The 24,290-nt window shown below is 39.9% G+C and overlaps 1 protein-coding gene across 6 annotated transcripts in view; it reads right to left on the bottom strand.

The window, feature by feature from the left end:
• The window catches only part of GNB1 (G protein subunit beta 1), a 34,946-nt gene that overhangs the window by 1,878 nt on the left and 8,778 nt on the right, over positions 1-24,290 (bottom strand). For 3 of the 6 annotated variants that reach the window (XM_069035247.1, XM_069035245.1, XM_069035244.1), the window contains exons 2-11: positions 14,524-14,575; positions 8,707-8,814; positions 8,063-8,101; positions 7,329-7,435; positions 6,849-6,912; positions 4,970-5,132; positions 4,103-4,169; positions 2,447-2,648; positions 1,953-2,169; positions 190-301 (exon numbers count right to left, since the gene is read on the bottom strand). In XM_069035247.1, coding sequence (XP_068891348.1) covers positions 195-301; positions 1,953-2,169; positions 2,447-2,648; positions 4,103-4,169; positions 4,970-5,132; positions 6,849-6,912; positions 7,329-7,435; positions 8,063-8,101; positions 8,707-8,763 — 1,023 coding nt within the window. In that variant the 5' untranslated portion in view covers positions 8,764-8,814; positions 14,524-14,575 and the 3' untranslated portion in view covers positions 190-194. The remainder of the gene's footprint in view (positions 1-189; positions 302-1,952; positions 2,170-2,446; positions 2,649-4,102; positions 4,170-4,969; positions 5,133-6,848; positions 6,913-7,328; positions 7,436-8,062; positions 8,102-8,706; positions 8,815-14,523; positions 14,576-24,290) is intronic. The other 3 variants (XM_069035246.1, XM_069035248.1, XM_069035249.1) reach the window with 1 other exon arrangement.

The following is a 24,290-nucleotide window of genomic DNA, read 5'->3' as shown; positions in this document are numbered from 1 at the left end:
TCAAAAATAGGCCACCAGAAAAATGGCACTGCATACATTAAACTGATGGTGCTCTAAGCCACCCAACTGCTGGGGTTTGTTCTCCAGTGACTTCCTAACCTGAATGGTCAGCCTGCAGCACCAAATAACAGCACTGCTGGCTAAAAGCATTCTGCATCCCAACCCAGCCTTAATGAGCTGGGTACTCACCTACTTCAGTTCCAGATCTTGAGGAAGCTGTCCCATGACCCTGTTGCCACTGCCATGCCATCATCAGTCACACCTAAGCAACTGACACGGTTATCGTGACCAGCAAGGACACCTAGAAATGAGAAATGTAACCAATAAATTGCATTATGTTGGTGATTTCCTGTCTCAGTTCAAGTAACACCAAGGCACATTTGGATTAGCCAACCTCTACAGCCAAAAATCCTGATCAAACATGGCTGGAATTTTTAAATGCCTCTGGTTTTACAAGCACAGACTCGGACAGAGCTAGGTGGGTTCACAAGGGGGTAATTGAGTAAAGGCATTATTCCAAAGTTTTCCTTGTACATTCCCCTTATTATGACTTTTACTGGTCTCCCCTGAGTTGTGAAGTGACAGCCCTGAAGATTCTGACAATGTCACAGCAATAGATGCACTACAACCATGCACTGCACAGCTTCTGCTCCTCACCACAGTGATAAAGATCAGTTAAATTTTACAAAACTTTTACATTTGTAAAAAATTTTGTTTTAAAACCACAAGTTAAAGTGAATTATGTTATGAACTCTAAAGCATTTTTCATCCCATTTTCTCTCACTACATTCACAAGACAGACTCCTCCATACACTCTTATTTGTCAATATGGAGATCTAATACAATTCAATTATAGCACCATTAAAAAAAAGAATTGAGACACTAAACAGAAAAATTAAGGGAGACAACATTTTCCTCTATCCCCTTTAATTTAAGGGTTTCAAGGAGGTAAAAAGAAAACCTAATTATGTTCAAGCTTTCCAGTCCACAGCACTGAGCCAAGATATTCTTGATGGACTTGAAATTAATCTTTCTACATGAATTAGAATGCTCATAGGACTCTCCTCATTCTACCACCAGCAACAGAAAGTGCTGCAATTTGGTAAAACAAAATCAGCACCAAAGAGTCTTTAATACTTGTACTGAATACAGAACCACAAAGGTGTTTCATACAGAAGTGCCAGTATCAGAAGATACAGAAGTGTTTAGTATCAGAAGTGCCAAATCTGCCCAGCAATCTCAAGCCTTGGAACATTTCAATATGCAGAGTATTTGTTCTCATGTCCTGTTCTGATGAGAGTAATGAAACATTTGTGGCCTAATTTATACCTTTTTTCCAACAAAAGTTTTCATTTTAAAAAAACCGAAGTCATATTCTCTTCATCTTTGGACCATGAATTTCATGTTTGTTTCCTCAAAAGATAAACTCCAGTCTCTGTTGTTTTGCTGGTTGTCTCTACAACTACTGCTACAAATACCAGGGAAAAAAAAAAAGTCTTGTGTATAAATAGCAACATTAATGTTTAATTGCTTTGAATAGTTAATGCATGAACCAAGCCATAAAGTCTGAAAAAGAATATCCATCCACTCCAAGCCCTTGTTTTTAATGGCAATCTTCCTGTTCTCAAGCATCCATCCTTGAGCAGGATTCCAATGGATTTTTAACATCACTGGGCAGCCTAAAGAGGTTTTCAGAGAGTTCTGAAGTTGAGACAGCGAGTGCTGACAGATCTGTGCATAAGACTCAATCCACACATTCAGTATCACAGAATGAGAGGCTGAAAAGGCCACCAAGGCCATCAAGTCCAACCTGTGGCTGGTTGACACAACCAGGTCACCCTGCCCAGAGCACTGAGTGCCACATCCAGACATTCCCTGCACACCTCCAGGGGTGGGAACTCCAATAAAATACCCACACTGAGTTTCCAGTATTCCAACCCAGTGCCATTTACCTGCTCTATCAGCTTTCAGCGTGTCCCACACGTTGCAGTTGAAGTCATCATACCCAGCTAGGAGCAGGCGGCCACTCTTGGAAAATGCTACAGAGGTGATGCCACAGATGATGTTGTCATGGGAATAAACCATCAGCTCCTGGTCGGCCCGCAGGTCGAAGAGCCGGCACGTGGCATCGTCCGAGCCCGTGGCAAAGGCGTTGCCGTTGGGGAAGAACTGCAGTGGAGGGGGAAAAAAACCACACATGGTTTCAGATGGGATCCCTCTGCATCACACCAGAAAACAGCAAACAAGAGGATGCACCTCTCTACACTGGGATATGGCAAAGCCAGGGAAGAAATTCACGAACCAACACCCAGTTTCCATTCACCACAAATTTCAGCTAATTTCCCTCAGCTCCACAAACTTATTTAAAAAACCCCTGAAAATGCTTTATCATGCTAAAGAGCTGAGACCAGAGAACTATAAAATGATAAATGAAGCAGCTACATACACAGATGGCATTGATGTCCGACTCGTGGCCGGTGAAGGTTTGCCGGCACATTCCTTCTCTAACATCCCACAGTTTGGCAGAGGCATCGCAGGCACCAGAAACAAAACACCGGGCATCAGGAGCAAGGGACAAACTCATCACGTCTCCAGTGTGCCCAGTAAATGTGGTTGTCTGCTGACCAGTTTCTATGTCCCAGAGAGCACTGGAAAGAATAATTAAAGAGACAAAAATCAACACGTTTGTGCTCCTTTGTAAGGTCTTTGTATCACTGCTGAAGTAAAACTCCAGAAAGTATTAACAAGATTGATACTGACAGTAGAAATAAACATTTTTGGTTGAACTATCTGGCTGTTGCAGATTAATTGTGCATGGAAGACCTTCAAATTATCCTTAATTTTAAAACATTGGGGGGTTTTGAATTGAAAAAGAGTGCGAAAAACTGATGACTGACAGTGAGGGCTGTTCATCCCAAAGTTCTCTGCCATGGCTGTTATCCAGTACTACTACAGCTTCATTTAAAGCAGCAGTGGTAAGGCCACAGGAAAAGCTGAGCCAGTATTTCTCATTTTTATAAACTTACAGAGGATGAGAAACTTCGTGAATTATGTCTGATCTTAAAGTTGCAAGTCAGCCAAATCACTACTACAGTGATACGTAAGAGTATAAAAGGATGAAAGAACACTATCACCTCCTTAAGAAGAGGTCTAAACACTTTAGGAAGTCAGGATTTTTAATTTCTGTAATTTCTTAGCAAACCACACCCATCAGTAGCAGGTTCAAACCATGCAAACAAGAGATGCCTGCACTTTAGTAAAGTCCTTTGAATCTTGGCTGAACTGAGGTGATGTCAAACAGCTGCAGAATTACTACAGGAACTCCTGAAGCAGCTGTATTCTCTTATAAAGAGCATCATTTCTACAAAACCTCTCATTTTGTTATAGTTTTTTTGGTTTTCTAAACACCAACACATATTCAGAAACATTTTTGGTTTTAATCCCGTATATATTCAATAGCTACTCAGAATCAGTGGACTAATAAACAGGTATTCAAAGAGACTGGCATTGTGTAGGAGAGATTTATTAGACAACCTTTGCTCTAAGTGCTGCTGCTTGGGAGAACTGCAATGCTTTTAAAGAAACAGATATAATAGAAAAACCTATGAAAAAAAGATGGAGGCCTTTTTTAGTTCAGAAACCAGTATTTATGAAGACATACACCTACATTCTCCTCAAGAAACCCAGCTATTGTCACTGTAGAATATTTTCTAGGAACTCTTCTGAATAACAACATTAACTACATTCTTTACTAGAAATATCCAAACATGACTTTTAAAATAATAAATAATGAATACAAAAAGAGTTTTGAGGAAAATCATTAGTCTAATACAGTTATTCCTGAAAGCCAAATAGTTATATTAATAAAAAAATTCCCAGAACATCTTAACACAGAATTAGGTCAGGCTCTTCAGAACACTGGGCACAAGGAAACAGCCAAGGCTCACAGAGTTGAAATTACCAGCAAAAAGTGACATATGAGCAGCAATCACCACAGTCTTGTGGTCATGATAAGGTTTATGAAGGACAAAGTTTCCTTCAGTCACAGAGAATGGGTTTGAAAAGCCCTTCCTGACAGGGCTGTCCCAGTGTCCCAGCTTACCAAGTGGTGTCGCCAGAGCTGGTGACGATCTGATTATCATCCAGGAAACGACAGCAGGACAAGTAGCCTGGAAACAGAATAAAAGGTGCACAGATAAGGCTAGAGATTACCCTTCAAAGGCAATACTGGTTTGCTAACAAGCTGCTTCCCCTCTCCTGAAGCTGCAGCAAGAAACACTAAAAGTCTAAAATGCAACAGATGATTTTTGTATAGGAATCTGCAATGTTTTGGACAAGATGTGGTTTGGCTCTTTACAGACCACCCCAACCCAACCAGAGGAAGGGGGAAGTGTGGAATCCACTGGCCAAGCTGGGCAAAAGTCCAAGTGAGCCTGCACTGCACAGACTCCACTTTCTTGGAAAGTGGATCTCAGTGTCACTGCATCCAGCAGCAACAAATGCTGATGACCTCAACTGTATCAGACCACTAATGAGGAAAACCAAACTGCATTCCTGGTCAGTACAAAGACCTGAGCATGGACACTGCGTGTCTCCCAACAGTGGCATCAAAGAATTTCATCTGAACGCTCTGAAGATCTTTTTTCCTGAAATCCCATCTGACAAACCATCAATGGAACCACCCTGATTACAAAATCAGTCTGCCTGTTAACCACCTCCATTTCACACAGCACAGAATTCAAACTACAGCAAAAAAAAAAAAAGAAAACCTGCAAACATCAACTTCCAGCTATAAGTTTTGTTCAATTCTGCAGCAGAAAAACTGTTAAAAAACATTTAAAACCAGGCAGTGTGCAACTAAGGTCCTGCCTGAGGAAAGAAGTAGATTTTAATTAGGAGATGATATTTAAAGGATATTTTTTTTTTAAATCTTCACCGTGTGCTGAGGTAACTGGGAGCAGCCACTCACCTGTGTGCCCAGCGAGCTCACGGCTGACACGGACATTCCCTTCACGAGTTTTCAAGTTATAAATGGAGCAGATGTTGTCGAGCCCACCACAAGCCACGTAATTCCCAGAAGGAGCATATGCACAAGTCATGACCCAGGAGGAGCGCAGGGGAATCGCATGCACCTGAAACAGAGACAGGCCTGGATTTAATCTCAAAAACTGCATTCAGTGCTGCACCACCAGGAAGTTTTTCACCTGTCTCTTAAGACAGACATCATCTTTTTGGCAGAAAAGTAAGAAAAAACCAGCTGTTTGAGTATCAAACTATTTTGGGGGTAACTTGCATATGAAGCTCGTCAGAACAAGTAATGACGTAATAAAACCTCAGATTTGCTTTTCCTGAATCCAGTTTCATCAGCAATTTTGGTAAAAAGTGAATTATTTCATTTCAGTGCTCTGATTACTATTGGTTTATTATAGGTTCAGGAAAATATTGACTTCCAAGCACAGTCAGCAAAACTGCCAATTCCAGGCTTAGATGCTGTGAATGAACAAGTAAGGAAATCGCTGCTTCCACTGCCATTTAAATCCTTCTTTGGAAACCCACTGCAAGCAATCAAGCTTCACATTTAAATAACTACCCCATGTTTCCTTGTCATTCTGTGCTCAGAGAACTTTTTTTAGATAATTATAGAATCTAAACCTGTTCCCTCTTGTTAACTCGTTACGTTCATCCCTTAAATGTGTTCATAAAGTCTTTAGGAAAGGGCTGGTGTCCTTAGAACTGTGGTGATTTTTTCATGCAATATTAACAATCTTCCTGAATTCCTTAAGTAAAGATTTCATTCGAAGCAGAGGGACAGCCAGTAATCAGTGATCCTGCAGCAAACAGCAGTTAAAAAAACCCCAACCCTGTCCCAAAACCACAACCAGCTCATTTTTGGAAGTCTTCTACTAAAGAACTATTTGGAATATTCACTTTGAGCCATTTTAATTTATCATTAGGAAAAGATCAAATTGATGACAAGATTGTTTTACTTCCAGTGTGTGCTGGAACTGCCAAAAGAATATTGCATGGATTAATTAGCATTGATGTAAGAATTGAAGATACCAATACAGAAATCATGGTGTGCAGTGATGATTTTACCATCCTACAGCAGTCACAGTAATTTAAGATGATATTTACCTGCAGGCTGGGGTCAGAGGAGGAGGATGAAGGTAAAAAGGAGAGGGTTTATTTTTAACTTGCAAACCATATTATATTAACTTTTTAGTAAAGTTATGCCATTTGCTCCAGTGCATTGGTAACACTGATTTTAATGCTAGGAGGAGCTAAGCTAGGAAAATGTTTTTGAAATTAAGCCAGTTCCATGCACCAAACTCAAGCAGCTCTGTCAGCCAAACCACAAGGGGCTACATGGGAATTGCTGACAGTAACAGTGGCCGTGATCACTAATTACCAATCACTGTCAAATGAAAGTAAAAGTAGTCCTGAACTGCCTCGTGTGATTGCAGCCACCAAGTGATGACTCACTAGAACATGTCAGGTCTTTCAGGACTTCACTGCAGACAACAAATTAATATGGCTCTGCCTAAATCTCTGCCCCTTCTGGTGCAACACGCTCATCACTGCCTGCTCTCTGCTAATCACTTTTCTGCAGTATCAAAACAAATCAAAACATTCTTTGGAACAAAGTTTTTCCTTGTTCTCCATGTGTGGTGCACATTTTCACACACTGAAGACACTGCTGTGTTCTTTACACACAACTCCATTGTTCTGGAGAATTCAAAATTTGGATTTAGGACTAGGAAAGCAACAGAGCCAAAATGATGATGGGTAACACTTCCCTCTGATGCATTCACAATTGAATTACACAGCAATGGACCAGCCGGCCTTACCTTGTTTGTAGTATAGCTGTCCCAAATTATAAGTTTGCCATCCTGGGAGGCACTAACTAGAAGCCTAGAGAGGAAACAGAAAGGAAACACAATCATTGTGGGCACACGAGGAACACCTTTGTGATGAACACTGTAAAGAAAAGAGAATTAAAGCAGCTGATACCAGTAGCATTTAGTTTCTCTTTAAATGAATCAGTAGTTAACAGGAAGCTTTTAAGGAAAAAAGACAACTGATAATGATATCTATTCTATTTCCACAGTTCCTCAGAATTTTTCAGGCAAGTAGACAAGGACTGGGATTTGGGCACCAAATGTAGATTTGGATTACAAAAACATGGAGGAAAATCGTGGCATTCAGTGTTTCTGAATTCTCTTGGTTGTCCAAGTTCTCTCAGAATTATTAATTCCCAGTGGTCCCAAGAACTGTGCACTCAACTTTCCAGAGAGAAGTGAAACCAAGTGATGCAGTTTTGTACCCACCTGGAATCAGTCCCCCAGTGCATTGCATAAATTTTGGCCAGGTGTCCCCGGAGTGTTCTCCTAGTGCGCATCTGGATTCTCCCCACCGGGTCGATGTTGGCTGTGATCTGAAACAGGAAAACATCACACACTGAGTTTTTCCCTTCACTGTTCACAAGTAACATCTCACACACAGTTCCACTGCAGCCCAAAGTCCCACTTTCTCAATATTGACTGATTTTTTTCAAACTCTCCATTCAGAAGTTATGTCATTTTAAGTAGCATGTCTTTATCGCATGACTCAAGTAGCCTACTGCATTTATAAACACTCCCAGAAATTGTTTTGTTTAGGTCATATCTTCTTAGACTTCTAGGATTTCAGACCTTTGATCTGGGTTTTCTCCTCCTGCACAGATAAATGTAGCAGACATTGAAGTAGTTTAACCTCAGCAGGCCTTATGGTTCAGATTATCAGGGTGACAACAGTACTGCTCCCAGCTCCAGAGCAGAGCATTATTTTCCATTAAGCAGCAGCAATGTGTCCTGAGTCACTCAAAGAAACCACTGCTCAAGGCCACTGCCCTCAGGAACTACACAAACATATACTTATTTCTGGAAGAAAACACCCAAAGGCAAAAAAAAAATTGCTACAGGAGGCAAAACCAGATTCACTTGCATTCACCTTCTTCCACAGCATTTTCTTTTTGTAAAGGAGACAGATCTTCTTAATTCCTTCTAAACTCTGAAATTCTTACCTGAGCCAGGGTAGCATCTGCACATGCTTTCCTAGCATCCTGCAAGAGAAGGAAATCAGAGAAATTGGATGGAGTTCTGTGTGTTTCTTTCTCTCTGTTTTGTCAAGCTGATTAAGCCCCCTGAACCCAAGGTTCAGAAAACATTTCTGTTTGTCACCCAGAGAGGACCCATCCTAACAGCAGCATTAACATAATACACTGCCTGCTGTCAAAACACATTGAGCATGGAACTTCGAAATTTCTTCTTCTTTTGGGAGAAAGGTAACATGACTTTCACCACAAAGACATTCAAGCAATGGGACTGCTTGTCCAGACAGGCTGTGAAGCCTTCAACCTCAGAGGTTTTTAAGCCCTTACTGGACTAAGCTCTGACTAATTTTATCACTGACCTTATTTTAAGGTTTTTTTAACTTTACTTATGCTCTAGCTCAGACAAACTTCAGTAAACATTCATTTTGATCAGCAATTTTATGCATTGCTTATGTAACTATTATTTTCTAAGCAATATAAAAGACCAAAAAAGTAATTTTCTAAAGCAGTCACATGTGCTTGCCCTTTCTACATTAAGTTTGACATTGGGGAAACATTTAAGGCATCATTTCTGTCCTCCTCAAGACACATTTGTGTTGAGGCACAATACATACTCTGATTTGGTTTTTCAGTTGTTCGGCCTCCTGGCGTAACTGGTCAAGCTCGCTCATTTTCCTGTGCTAAAGGTGTGCTCCACTGCCACCTCTGAAACAACCAGAAATCTGAAAGACAGGTCAGAAGCAGGAGAATTAGGAGAAGTCCGAGTTTGAAATTACAAATCCTTTCAACCACTTCAAACAGCACTTGGGAAAAAAAATGGCAGATTGATTTCCAAACACTGGAAAACCAGGTGAAAATGCATGTCTGAAATCTTCACAGCATCAGATGCTGCCACAAATGGATGTGTTTTGTTTCCAGCCACAGGAAATAAAACAGAATTTGGACTTATTTCTCTCCCCCAGGCCTCTTTCTTTTTTTTCATTAGTGTTTCTGATTCATTTTTGTATAAATTCAAGTTGCCCAAGGGTGAGTAAGCAGGTAATGCCAATTTTAGGCATGGAAGTCAGAACTTCCCTGCAGGTCTTCAGAACAGAGTAAGGAATCCTCCCAGCAAAGAGTAAGGATTTACACTGACACAAGAACCTGCAAAATGCTGTAAAAACTGTCTGCAACATCATGGTTAAGAAAAACATTGTTCTGCTATCTGGAAAAAAGAAGATCACTCACAAATGTTAAGGGTTTTACTTGATAACTGCTAAAATGTCTGAGATACCAGAGCAGACTGTAACATGAACATGTTGTCAGAATAAAACCAGTCATTTTTTGCTGGGTTGAGGGCAGGAGTTTGAGAAACCACAGCCAAGAGTCACTGCTCCCCTCTAAGCCTCTGTTTTCCCAGTATCCATAGGCACCAAATTACTCCTATGTATTTTATAGAGCCAGCAAGGCAGAGGCTCTCTAAAACATCACAACCACTGAAACAACCTCAGCTTTTGCCTATAGAGTTGCTCAACTATTGGGCTGTTTCCCAATATTATAATCATATGGATATTTCCTATAAAATGTACAATTTATCTTTAAAAGTCTCTGTTCCAGAAAGATACTGTTGGCATTTTCCTTAGCATTCCACATCTCCAACTCAGCTGTTCCTGAAGTTTTTGTTTTAGAATCTCTGCAGCTTGATAGCAAGGGAAGACGCTGAAGAAACATGCTGATGAATTTTATCTTTTATTGCAGAACAAGATAATTGGTTCCAATTTCAAATACTACACAGAACACCTGGAGTTTACAAATTAACACTGAGAGTGTGATTTTTGAACATTTTATTAGCCAGAATTGACCCTTTACTATTAAATAAAGGAAATGCTTTGCTAGCAGCTTTACATATTATTCTGTTAAGATTTAATCAGCTTATTTATCTTTGCAAGCATGGGGGTTTTGTTTTCCTCTTAAAGCCCTTCCCAAGGAGAAAGATGAGGATAACTTCCAAATTTTTATCCAGTCACAGTAACAGAGAACATAATGTCAAGGTAAATTAGAGCAGCAGAACAAACACCACTGTTAAAAGACGCTTCAAAATAGTTTAGACTTCAATATTCCCTAAATATTTCTATCCCCCATAACCAGACTTAGGTTGAAGCTCTCTCCATAGTAGTTATTCCAAACTGAAAACCTCTAGGAACAGATGCCAGATCTTGTCATAGCATCATTTACGATTTCTTCCTCTTCTCTGAAACCCACAGTATCTTAGAAAAGGAATTTCAGTTGGCTTCTCTCCCAAAACCTCCACTCATACAACTTCAAGGCCCTTTCACTTCATTGTGAAACTGGGTCTCTTCCTTCTCTCTTCTGGTTCCAGGGTCATCTCTAAGCCCCTTTAAGATTGCTTGTTCAGCTCAGTCCAAAATCCAGTTAAGACAAAAGCCATCCTGAGTGTTTTATTATCCTGCTTTTCTCTTGAATGCTCTTTTGTTTCTCAAGATGTTGTATTCATTCTGCATCTCAGACAAACACTCTGGGCTGGGTATCTGTTAGAATTTTGAGCATGTCTGCAGCTCCTGGGCAGTTCACACACCTGGTGAAACACTAATGCGCTGCTCTTGTCAGAAAGGAATTAATTTAAGAATAAACTGCAATTGTTCAGACCTTTCAGGTTTTTCATATCCAGTTCTGCCATTCTCTAAGTTAATATATAAGCCCATTTCCTACTAAGCAAATACTGACCACTCCAGACAGAGAATTCAGAGATGGTATCCTTTCTATTTCAGAGCAAGAAATTCCAAAACTTTCGTGTTCTGCTCAAGGTCACAGCAGCTCATGGATGAGATTGCAATAAAGCCTCAGGATACCAAGAATTCCAGTTGCAGGTACAAGGAACTACACTGAAGACTTTACATGCAGCTTTATTTAAAAATACAATAGGAGGAATAATCTCATGTCAGTCAGAGCAGATATGCTCTCCTTAAAATAGCACCAATTTATTTCTGTAGAATTTGTGCACTAAGAGAGAGAATTCTCTTGCATTTAAATGAAACAAAGCTTCTTTGCATGGAACAGGGAGAGGCCTAAGGAGATGAACCCTTATCCTAAGAAAAAAGTCATTTTCCCATCTGCAACATCTTGTATCCATCTAAGTTCCTATCTTGAAGATAGATTCACTCTTAGAATTCCAACTTCACCCCTAGGCATTCCAAGCAACTCCAAACTCTGAGCTGCCTTTCTGTCAGCATCCATAGGAATTGTTTAAAGCAGATTTCCACATTCTCTTTGTAGTCTTTGTTGTTTCAACATCAACAGGAAGTGCTAATTCCTGCCAACACGACTGAACTCACTCACTCAGGAAATGACAACCCTACAGCAGCCAAGGGCATTAAAATATAGGAGTTCTCTGAAGCAAACTGTAAAATTTATGGGACAAACAGCAAAGCAGCTTGGCTGTGCCTCTATTCTTTTATACTAAGTTTTAGACAACTAAATTTATGGTAGAAATATGAGATCTATGGGAGGAAAAAAGTGTTCCAGCCTCCCATGTCCTTTGTAGCTATACTGTAAATCAGAGCTTACTGGTCTTGTATTAAAAGAAGTATCTTTAAAAGATTAAGGATACCATATAAGGTCAGAAGAATGTATAGGTAAAAATACTTTTATCTATTCTCACTCTTTGTACATGGGAAATTTTTATATAGATTTATTGATATTACAGAATAGATCATCCATTGAACGGTCTCTGCTCATCACAAACAAGCACAACTGAGTATCCTGAAACAGATTTTTATTTCTTGGCATGTTCTAAAGGCATCTAACCCCATTTTCCAAGAAGATTTCTAGAAGAATCTGTAAGCTTGATGTGGATGATGATGATGATTCTATTTCTGGCTTTTGAAAGAAGTTACTGCATTTCTAAATCAAGCAAACCTCAGGAAAAAAAGTCACTCCTCAAGTTCCACACTCCTTTTCCCCAAATTGCCCCCATAGCTGTGCAGAAATAAGTAGGAGCCAAACTCATGCTTACCTCACTTTCTTTGGAATATGTGAGTGTGTCCCTGAAGGCAGCTTCTCAGGAATAACACATTCACTTTCCTGAACGCCCTCAAGACCTTTCCAGGGGCTGAAGTGCTTAAGTGTCTCTGGTCTAAGCTTATTTCCCCTAATCCTGTTGACCAGGATACCTTGTGGGTAATTCTCTTCTTGCTGGGGATAACAATCTATGCACTTCAGGGCACTTCACTATTCCCCACTACTCCAAGCCTCTAAATCTCTTCTGACAAGTTACCCATAGAAAAGTCACTTTGTTCCTTTGTTTCCCACACAGGAAAACCAACTACTGACTTTTCCTGATTTGTTACTTTCTGTGTATGATAAAACTTCACAATTCAGGTGTATCAAAAGGATTTATCCTATCATTTATGTCAAAGGAACAGCTCAGGGTTTGCTTTTCTCCAAGTGACACGAGCTGTATTCCAATGTAAGAGCAGAGTTTTGCACGTCCAGTCAGTCAGTTGTGTGTCCAACAGCTTTGAACTAAATTTTTAAACTGTAGGAAGTCTTACAAAACTTCCATGTGCTTCCTGCAAATTGAGATATACTCAGGATCCCAGTGGACTAATTCTTATTTAAAGAGTAAGAATTATTCACTCACTGTTCTGAAACTAGTGACAGAGAAATTCAAAGGCTGAGGAAGAATTCAAATTCACTCATTTCATTGCAACAACTCCAGTGTCCTTTCCACAGCTCAAGCTGTTCATCCAATTAAGTCCAGTTACTGAAAACAAGATATCATTAACACCCTCACATTTATTTGTAGCCTGATTCTTGAGAGCTGAATACAACCCATCCAAACATATATTCCACTGTTAAATATTATTCCTCTCTGAAATTCCTCTGCTGGTAACAGCAATGAAGCAATGCCTACTAAAATATCCTTTATTTAATTTTCTCACACCATTCCTATTGAGAAAAGAAAAGAAAAAGGATGGAGTCTTCCACCCTCTCTCTGTCCTGTGAACAATCTCTGCAGATTAAAAGGAAAAACCCCACACTTGAAATCACAGCTATCATTAAGTCAAATATTTTGAATTTCTATCCCTTGCTGGTCAAACTTTGTGTGCCACAAGGTATTTTTAGCAGACATTACTACCACCAAAGCCTAACATAAATCCCACCAAGCCATTGTGGATGCAAAGTCTGGTAACACAGAGGGTTTGAAGATAAATTGTTCATATTTTACTCAAGCACAGTAATTTTCTAAGGAGGTTTAGCAAATCTCTGTTCTCCCATGAACAGGCTGCCTGACATTTGTTCCCTCAACCTCTTTCCTGCCAATACACATCACTGCAGCATGGCTGAAAAGCAAAACATTTGCAAAAACAGAGCCCAAACTTTACAGCCTTAACAACGAGCTCACAGTATGGCCAGCAGACAGTCCCAGAGCAGGTCATCTGATTAAATGAAGCTGTGCTAATCTATCAGATACCACAAATCCTATTAACAACATGCACAGCAGCTTGGACATTTTCACAATGACAAAGGAATTATCCACAACTCACTGTTAGTTACAGTGAGCTGACGTCACACTGGCTTTGAAAAGCTGAGGGTTCTTTTTGTTTTCAGGAGTAGAGATTGATTTCTTATTTCACTTCTATTCAGTGGGAAACACAATGAGATCAGAATTGCTTGTGGAACAAATTTGAGGTGCTCTCTCTCTCGTTTATATAAACTAAAGTAGGAAGAAAGAATTCAGGGTCCCTTTGGATCCAGAGGGAGATATGGGTAGAGAAATAAAGCCTGCTGCCTGCTTTTTGAAAAACAGGTAAGTATCTGGTAATTGAAAATAACAAATTTAACTGAGCAAATACTTGGCCAATTAGCAATGTTCCTCCCAGACTATGGAGCTGCACAGAAATTCAAGTTAAAGTCTGGAAGATAATGAAGAATTTACTGCTCCAAGAACAACAGCAATAATTACAATTACACAGAATATAAACTCTGAAACTTTTAGGTTCTGTTTAAATAAGACTGACACATTGAAAAGAACATTCTGACAAGAGCCACTTTGCTCAAAAGAAATTTGGCCTTCTTTTGTCAAACATGGTGGAGAAGTAATTTTTCATTCATGAGAGAATGACTATTCTCATCATTTTATTTATTACAGTTCCCTGCCCCACTGAGATGAAACAGTTTCATCTGTGGTCTCCCTCTGCTTTGCCAGTTCCCTCTCTGACAGAAGGCAGGCACTAACATCTATTATTTAGCAGGTTTCCTGGCCATTTTAAAATCCTTCCTGTTGACACAAGAATACACATGCTAAGCAGAAAACAGGTATTTTAGGCTGCACAGATTAACAGCCAAAAACATGAAGTGAACCACTTTTTAAAAATAGGATGTTTCTCAAGGACTAGGAAAAAAAAGAATCATCTTTTTTCTCTACTTACATTTTCTCTCACTACAGTAGAAAGCCAACTTCTGCTGTCAAACATGTAAATTCTGGAAAAAAAAGACACCAAAACCACAATTAATGTAATTATCAGAAAGAGCACCAATTTCTCAACAAATCTAACAGAAATTAAACTACTATCAAAGTGCAGACTATTTCTGTTAGCTAACTTGAACAGCTGGCCTGCCTTCATGAAGGAAATGGGCACAGTTTTAGTAACAGTAACACAACCGAAAGACGGGGCTGATGTCAAGGAGCTCATTCTGACATTCTTCTCCCAAGAAAACTCCTGCAATCTGAGATCAATTCTCCTGCCCTAGTGATAGAGAAGTCCATGCTATTAGAGAATTTATGATTAGAATAAAATATAGTCTCACTCATACAATTTTCACTGTACTACAAAGTGCCCCCCCCCCAAAAAAAACCCAGCATTTTCAACGCACTGGAATTATTTCTGCTCAATCCTGTTCCTGAGGTACATTTGCCTTCTAAGCACAGTTAAATATCATGATATCTATTTTATCAGAAGAAGTTACATAAACCTCCTACTAACGAGCTCAAGTGAGAGCACACCGCTCTTCTTGAAGAGTTACAACTTTAAATCACTAATGATATTAAAAAGTACAAAAAGAATTGACACATTAAATAACTCACACACTCGCATTCTGGACTGCACTGTTTAACAAACTGGCTTTGCAGCAAGGGGAAAAATCTAATACATTTTGGAACAGTTTCTTCCCCTGGCAGCACAAAGCAGTATTTTTGTTCACCCCAAGATCTGAAACACCAACAATCACTTCTACATCCCGAACATCTGGATCTAGCTCTGTCACACACCAAGATAAGGGCTGGGGGTGATGCCAGGGGACACCTGAGTATTCAAAGCTGCTGTGTCAGGACAAGGGAGATGACTCTGAGCACAAAGCAAGAAGGTACTGAAGCAAAATGACCTTACATCAGAAAGCCAGCCTAAAACTCCACACGCTTTCAACTAAAATCTCACACATAATGCGTGTTTCTGATTTTACAGTTCACTACTAGCTGGAGAATTTCCAAACCACTTCAGTGTCTGGTATGGAGGTTAAGCTACTTAGGATATGGATCATCCTCACCCAAGCTCATTTATAGATGAACAGTTTAATACTGTGATTATGAAACCATCACAGTGTAAGCAGTTTTGTTTGTTACTGCCAGAACAACACACTTTGGGACATAAAACAGTAACTCACACTTAAAGAGGCCGAACTCCACCCCCTCAGACACAAATACGTGACATGACCATTTAAAGTTCTGAAAATACAGCAACTCCAGTCAACTTTCAGAAGTCTTGACAGGAAAAAAATTTGCCCCCACTACAGAGATAATGAAATCTAATGAAATTCTGAAAGAATTACCTGAAATGTAAACAAGTAAATTTATGCTGGCACACTAACAGCACACAGAATACAGAATAGCAAAGGCCAAAGCACACACCATTATTGTCCTGTGCTGCACCCTCATTAATGCAGGAGAGGTGTTGCAGATTTCATATGCCTTCTGCAAAAAAGAAAAACAAAAACAAAACAAAAAAAAGCCACTTTAACCAGCCTGCAAGAAGAGGAAGGAAGCATAACAGCAAACTTTTCCACAAAAGTTGAGTTTGTTTTTCAAAGGGTTAAGTTTTCACTTGAGGATGCTGAAAGCACCCTGCGATGCTCACAGAACGCAGTCCTGGCAACGAAGATATTTTCAATTCTACCTTAAAGATGGAGCTCATTTAAGGACAAAAGTAGACAAGCTACTCATGAAAAAAAGATCTGCATTGCCACAAGCTTCCATTTTTAGCTAAAATGTAGCCTGGTAAAAGCAACATGAAAATTAGAGGCCAGTTCATTCTGTGCACCGCAGCACTGGCTCAGCAAAGAGTTCTTGTAAGGAGCTCCACACGCTGCCCTGACAGCCCTGCTGAGCCCAGAGCTGCAGGTCCTTGACACCAAAAACTGGGGTTTCAAAAACAGGAGAGAACAAAAAGTTCCACAGAACACTTGGAGCATGGTTCAAGTGGTTAAACCATCACACCAAAGCACCTGGAGGTGAGCCAGCCCCACACATGGTTGGTGTTCCCAGTGTCCCCACATGCCCACAGCCTCCTGCTCCAAGAGAGGAACCAGCACAGCCATTTGGACTAAAAAAGAGTAAAGTAACTCCAGAAGTCAAAAGCTTCGTCATTTCTGGGTAAAGCTTCCCTATGACAAGTACTCACTGACTGCTGCCAGCCCAATATCCCTTTTTCTTTACAGATACTGAAATATACTGAGCTGACAACCCAGCCTAAAAATTAATCTCGACTCCAGCATATTCCAGATACAAGTCTCCATATGAAGAAGACACTTCTGCAGAAGACACCACAACTTTTTTCATGAGGCTGGGGAAAGCAGGGAAGAAAAGGAAGAAAGAGGACTTGGAAGAGTATGGCAAGCATTTTGAATTATTTTATAGGAGGAAACCTGAACAACTCTCCAAAATGAAGCAACTTCCTAAGCAGATTAAAAACACTCACTGTACCCTCTCCAAAGCCATTACCCACATAAACACGTTTTTCTCTTGACCTATGGACTCAATGAGAGACTTCAACCCCAAATATTCTGGATATTAATTCCAGCCTTCTCAAGACTGCTTCACACACACACTGACTCGATGCCAAGGCTAGTATCTGAATTGCTGCAAAGGCATTCTAGTCCTTAAAACACACCAGCAATTCATGCACAACCTGATGTGGGGCCAGGCATCAGACAACTGAGGATCTGGCTCAAACCCTGGGATAAGGTTTGCCCAGGCTTCCCAGCAGTTGTCCCTGCTGCAAGAACACGGAGAAGCTGAGAGATGTGTTCAGTGGGGGGTGTAATCAATGTGTGCAGTCTTCTGTACACACGTATTTTAGTGGCTTTATCAACACAGTTTAACCTGGATCTCAACCAACACTAGTAAAAACTGGTTTTCATGACCATTACACCACTTGAATCTTAAAAATGGCTTGCGTAACACATCCTCCTGCGAGAGTGGCACATAGGGTTGTTTTATTCAAGGCACTCAAAAGTAACTTCACTGGAGGGGAAAAAAAACCCCAAACGAACAACAAAAAACTTCAAACCATCCAAAAACCTACTAGCAAACCTCAGTATTACTATTAAGATAAACCAGCAATTTCAAGTGAAGTTACTTTGCTGCTCTGCACCCCGTGAACAGCACCCCTGAGCCAGTAGGGATGGCTGGATGGAGGCAGGCAGTTCCTAATTTAGCCTGCAAGATGCTCCTGTTCAGGTACCCCAACATCATCACCACTGTAATATATCACTCACAAGGCAGAGATAATGTCTGTGCAACCAGCCATTGCAAGTTAGTTTATTAAAATCATTTCTTATAGTCTACACAGCTGATTATTATCACAGAACAGTATCTAGATGCCCAAGTGATTACACCATCTTGCCGAATCACTGCCAACATCATGAAATTCCAATGTGCCACCAGACAACAGTAACTGTAAGTTTCAAATTTAAAGTTTCAAGATTATTCTGTACACAAAAAACTCTCAAATAAACCCTATCCTTGGTTTAATGACTTGATCCTAATTATCAACATTAAAAGCTCTAGCAGACAGCTGGCAGCTTGATGGATGTTTTGGGCATGTGCCCCTCCAAGGGTTAATTCCAGCTCAGACTTTCCCTGGGGAGTGCAGACCTGGAGTCCAGAAAGCCAAGTCTTTGCTGTCACCTCCTCCAAGGGCAGCTTTGAAGTACAACCTAGAGAAGTATAAAATAAAAATTACAAATTCATAAATCTAAATACGCTGGAGTGAAAGGATACAACTGCTCCTTTATTTGAAGTCTCCTTTCTGGGAACCATCTGCCACGTCTGTAATTTCCAAGCACACAAACTTTGAAAAGCAAGCAATACCTTACTAACAGGTTTGCCAAAGAGCTCACCCTGGTAGGGACAACAGGAGATTGTACAACTCCTTCGAAAACTTCCTGAAAGCACTTGTGTCGTGCAAGGCCAGCACAGCTGAATGTTTCTGTGGGAGGTATTGGCTGCTTCTTGTGCTGAAGAATTGCCAAGTTCCCAGCTGAAGCAGTCGCTGTGCTCAGTAGACATTTTTCCATATATTAGTGGGAAGTACACACAAAACAAGCATCAGGTCGATCAGTGTTAATGCTCATCTTGCAGCAGCCACATTGGCTGGCTAGAGAGCTCACAAATTTCCATTTTCAATATAGTGTGCGAGTAAAATGATAATTACACAAGCTAAAAATAGCTGCAACTTAACAACCTGATTTCACAAATGCTCCACTATTACCTATAGCTCAATATGGAACGACAGGTCCCACTTCTAGGGTCACAGATGTTGAGAGTTTTAGAGATTTTGTGTGTTTTGTTTCAAGTAGAAAAACCCTAGAAATGTTTTCCTCCTGAAGAAACTTGTACACTTTTTCTACTCTGCTCAATGGACCTACAAGAGTACATCTGGAATAAAAAAAAATTCTCCTTGCTGCACAGAACACAGGAAAATTGTTGGCTAAAGAATGAAGGTCAGTTCTAGGGTCCTTCCAAAGTTCTGGCCACATTCCTTCATCCTGTAACCTCATTCACACTAAACTGCACATGCAACAGGAAAAAGCAGGCACAACAGACCTACATGGAACAGCCTCTAATCAGCCAACGTTGCCTTCCACCAAACCGCCTTCAGTGAAGCAGTGAGGCAATTCACAAGTGCCTCACTGCTTCAATCTGGCACTTCAGAATCCAAAACCCCCACAGGAGTCACAAACACCCCAGACCAAACCCATCCACCATAAACAGCTGCTACTATTCAGAAAAAGAAAAAAATAAAATTAGGGTTTTATTTCAGAAAACTCAGGGAAGAAACAAAATATTAACAAATCTGGAAACCTTGAAAGACCTTGCAAAACCCAAATTCAGCAAGGCACTTTCACATTCGAAGTCCCAAATTGGAGCTACTGTCTCAGAGGAACAGTGCGTTTTTGTCTCCTCCAAAACTGCTACAGAATATGAATAATTCACCATAAAAGTTAAACTTCAATGTTCAAATTCCTCAATATGCCAGAGGTTGTTACCACACAGTAAAACAACACAACACCTACTGAAAGTCACCAAAATGCTAATCATACATAATCCATCAGCTCTTGCTTGCATGCCTAGATTTTCCAAGGAGTCATCCCTCCCTCTGTTTAACAAGTACTTGAAAATAAACCTTTTGGATAGTTTACCACTTTCTCAAAATAGCAGCCTAACAAGCAGACAACAATGCTAAGATCATGGCATGGACACATGACTGCAATAAACACCTCTGATGTGAAGTGGTCCATGTCTCCTTGTGCCACCAACACTGCACAAACTCCAGCTGTCTTCATGGAAGACAGAATCCCATGTTGGCAAAACACTCACATTTCCTGATGCTAATCCCATGACCTACATTTAAAAAAAGAATCATACTGATGCAATATTTAAGCATAAAAATCTGGACTGTAACAGGTCACTTCATTAATCCTTTCTAAATGCATCTGGAAGCCATGTGCATTATTAAAAAAAAAAAAATCATCTTAATATTCTAGGTACAGCAGAGAATTTCTGTAAAAAAGGGAAAGAACTGATATTACAAGTTTAACAGATGCCTAAAGCCAAATGCTTAAAATAACATTTTTTAAAAAGAAGGGTCTTGAGAGATCTTTGAAGTAGTTCACGAATATTAATAACTCTTGGTACTTTAGTGACCCAAGCCCAAAGATTTCCTAACTACATCTCTTCTTTTCTGTCTTCCTCTCAGAGCAATTCCCATTTAATAGAATTTTTACACTTCCTCATAAGAAGCATGTATGGGAAGGTAATTTATTTTAAGAACAAAAATCACTGGTATTTAGTGTAAGTTTTCAACAAACTTGTGTTTATTAAATCACAATAAGCCAATATTCTAGGTTTTATTCAAATTTGTCTCTATGCAGATAGTCATTCTGAACAGCAACACATTTATACATAACCTCATCAATTTTATCCAACTAGCCAGTGATGTTTTTGGCAGTCTTCCTTCCTGATCTTACAATTTAAAAAGAATGTAAAAACCACCCCAAAACAACCAGAGTAAGCACTAAACACTTAGAATCTGCTTGTGCATAAATTTCGAGCTACATTTATCAAAAAAAGTCACTGAAAATTGTCACTTTCCTAAAGTAACCCCTTATCCAAACCCAAGCAATTTTGCTGTCCCATACTACTAGACATCTCCCTTCAGACTGACAAACAAAACACAGGCAGCACTGAAGGAGAATATATTACTATTAATTAACCAACAGAGAAATGACTAAGCATTTGTTACTAGATGGTTCCATCTGCAGAGCCTTACAGTAACAGAATAGTTGTTTCTTACTTCAACTGTCATTTTTCATTGCTTCCTTCAACCCTTTTATCATGAACCTCCAGTTTTTACTGATATTTTCACTTCATCTGCAAACCCACAAGAATCCGTGTCTACCTAAGCAGGGCAGAGCACACGCGCCACAGGAATATTGCAGTCTTGCTTTAATAATTAATAATTAAAGACTGCAATATTCCTGTGATATTACCAAGTAATGCCACCGTAATCAGGATATTATCTTTTCAGAAAATGTGTGATGCCTCATGTCTTATCAGCTGAATCTATAGGTTTGGGGCAGTTCACAATCCAAGCTATACAGACATTTTCTCCTAGAAGCCAGAAATGGAAGCACACAGCTGTAGGTGCAGTTCACAGTGTCCCAGTGTGACAAATCAGTGACAGAATCATTATACAGCAAATGAAAACACTTTATACACCTAAATACATATAGTTGGTTCTTTTTAGTAGAAGTCAACATTAAAACCGTGTTTATTCAGGTATCAAAACAAGTTTTTAATCCACAGTTTAAAAACATGCTCTTAGTAAATTGCAATCCTATTAAGAAATGTAATTCTTGAGAATTCCCATTAAGTATCCAAATACTGTCTTTTAAAAGTCACTTCTGGGTAAGCCAATTTTCAAGTAGTCTTCAGTTCATTTTCTGTGATTTAAAGATGCTCAGGAAGTCCTCACCAAGATTGATGTATTTCTCCATCAGGATGATGTTCTGCTCAAGCTCTCCCCAAATATTTCCCAGTAGGTGCTGAGAGGAGCCCAGCATGTGACTGGATCACACTGCACTGAATTCACAGGCAAATAAATGAATGGGGAGATGCAAAACCTGGCAGAGGCACCTCCTGTTACCAAAATCCTGAAGATTACAATGAAATCCATCAAGTGGATCAGCTGCCCTGTCAGGGATTAAAGTGTAAGAGAACAAGTAGGTTCCAAAAGCCTGGACGGGATTTCTCTCAGCTTTGCTTGCCAACACATCTGTCTTGGAATGATGTTCACCTTGTTAAAAATCATGTTCAGATATTACCATCACAGTGACATCAGCAGGTACATTAAGATCTTCGCTACAATATTTATTACATTAGAGGAGGAAATGGGCTATGTGATCACTTATTTACAACACAAAAAAAACCCAGAAACAAAAATAGCAGAATTGACATGAAAAATACTAATTTAAAAAAGGAATCAGTAACACTCTGTGCCTGCATAAGCACAGAAAATCAGCAGAAATCCCCATTATTGTATTTTGTATTTCCATAAATTTTAGCTCCACTATTTTATCAACAGGAGCTGAATCATCCATTTCGCTCTACATATGCCAGCTAATAAAGAGTCAACTGACTCAAAGGAGAATCAGCTGCTTCCTGTCTACACCCTTTTAAAAAATACAACCAACTTCCAGAAAGCTACACTTAGCAACCCTACTTTTTACATCCTTAAAAGTAAAACCATTAAAAACCAAGGATGAATAACCAATCAAACTGGGGTATCTCTACTCTTGATCTAAGGGAGACATTTACACATCTAAAGTGATCTCTTATGGACAACTTTGCTTCTGAAAAGCATTTCCCTCTTCTGAGCATGCAGGCACAGGCTGAGAACTTCACATGCTGCCATGTCTCACTGCACCAAGGCCCTCAGAACACTAATGAGAAACACACTGTGTTTCCAGGAGCAGCAAGATAGTCCATATTCTATCAAATCTCAATTGTGCTTCCCCACACGGATCGAAAGTTCCACCCAAAATGCCTTTCACTGTCAGGATCAAACCCTGAGAGAGCGCTTCAGAAACAGGGATTCTTCTTTCTGCTCTGCCTTGGAACGACTCAGAGAAAGCAAGCAAGCTTTTACTCTATTAAGCTTTTGTAAAGTAAAAATAATAAGAAGGAAAAATCCAACTGAAGCAACAAAAGTAACCCCCATCTTAGAGCCAGGCTGGACATGAGTTGATAACTACCTTCTCACCACAGCTGCTGTCACATCTGCCCCAACAAAAATAGGGGAGTTAAGACATTGGAACAAACCATCTGCTCCTTTGTGCCTCTGCTACACAGACTGTACAAAGCCTCAGAGATCAGCTAAAAGCAAAATATTCATTCTTTACAACTGTGTAAAAGATCTTTATCCAAGCCCCAGCTAAAAAACAGAATACATTTAATTCACTGAAATAAGAATTCAGTGTTCAAACAGCACACTGATCTTCAGTAAGAGATTAACAGAGCACTGTTAGAATAAGTTTAGCCACACCATGAAAAACAGCTGCTTTCCAGCACCAGTCTGAAGATAAGTAGTATTTCAATGGACTTTAAAATCAACAAAATATATTATATGCATAGAGCAGATAAAAGATACTCAGTAGACATTAAAATATGGCATGACTTCTCTAATCTTTTCACCCAAAATAGACTGAGCAATACTTTGTTCTCTAGCCCCCAAAATCAACATACCCCATCTTTAATCAATGTGCAAGCAGCTCCATTAGTTTTGATAGCAATGATTTATGCCCTGAGTAGCTCATTGACTTCTCCCAAAATTGCTGTATTTTGATGTGGACTGTTTGTACAAAATAAGGTACGGAAGAACAAGAAAAGCAAGGCTGAGCCTGAAAAGTCGAGTAACACAGGAGCCCTTGAATCCATCAGACTGAGAAGTGGTGTTTGGGAACAGAGAAGGCAACAAGGCTCAGTGCTGATATGAGAGTACAGCCCAGGGCCAGTATCACAGCAGAAAGCACAAAGGTACAGCAGGAAATACTCACTTTCACCCTTGGACATTCCTCTTCCCATAGGATCTGCATTAACCCTCTGAAAACTTCTGGCATTAATCTTTAAGTATCAGTTGCATTCCTGGAGATGGTATCCATCTTGTTAGGTGATCAAAATATAGAGGAATCCACGATAAATAGAAAAAAAAATAAAGTAACACCAGGGAATTAACTGAGAAAGACAAAACTGAAAACATCAGAAGACAATCCCACCTATTCTATGGGGAAAAAATACCTGCAAAGTGGTGCCAAACCAGCAGCCAAGAAAGTTGTTTGATCCCTGGAGCTCCTGAGGTTCTGCCCTGATCCCAGAGCCTCAGCACAGCCCCTCTGGATAAGCACCAGCACAGGGTGCTTGCTTGGAGCTGCTAAGTGCTCCCACCCCATAACTGCTCTGCCCAGACCTTCCAGCCCCAGAGGCAAGATCTGCACAAGCTCCCTCCACCCTACATCAGCAGTGTCTCAGTAGGATAAACCACAGCACTTCCTCAAGTGCTGAACTTCAGTCCCTCCTGAAATGCTGAAACTTCATCTACTGTCCATAGTTAGAAGAAAGGAAGAATTTAAGTCAAACCAATTT

This window comes from Aphelocoma coerulescens, chromosome 21 (genome assembly GCF_041296385.1).
Source record: "Aphelocoma coerulescens isolate FSJ_1873_10779 chromosome 21, UR_Acoe_1.0, whole genome shotgun sequence".
Lineage (NCBI taxonomy): Eukaryota > Metazoa > Chordata > Aves > Passeriformes > Corvidae > Aphelocoma > Aphelocoma coerulescens.
Note: the sequence above shows the minus strand (reverse complement) of the source record. Positions and strands in the feature narration are given on the sequence as shown.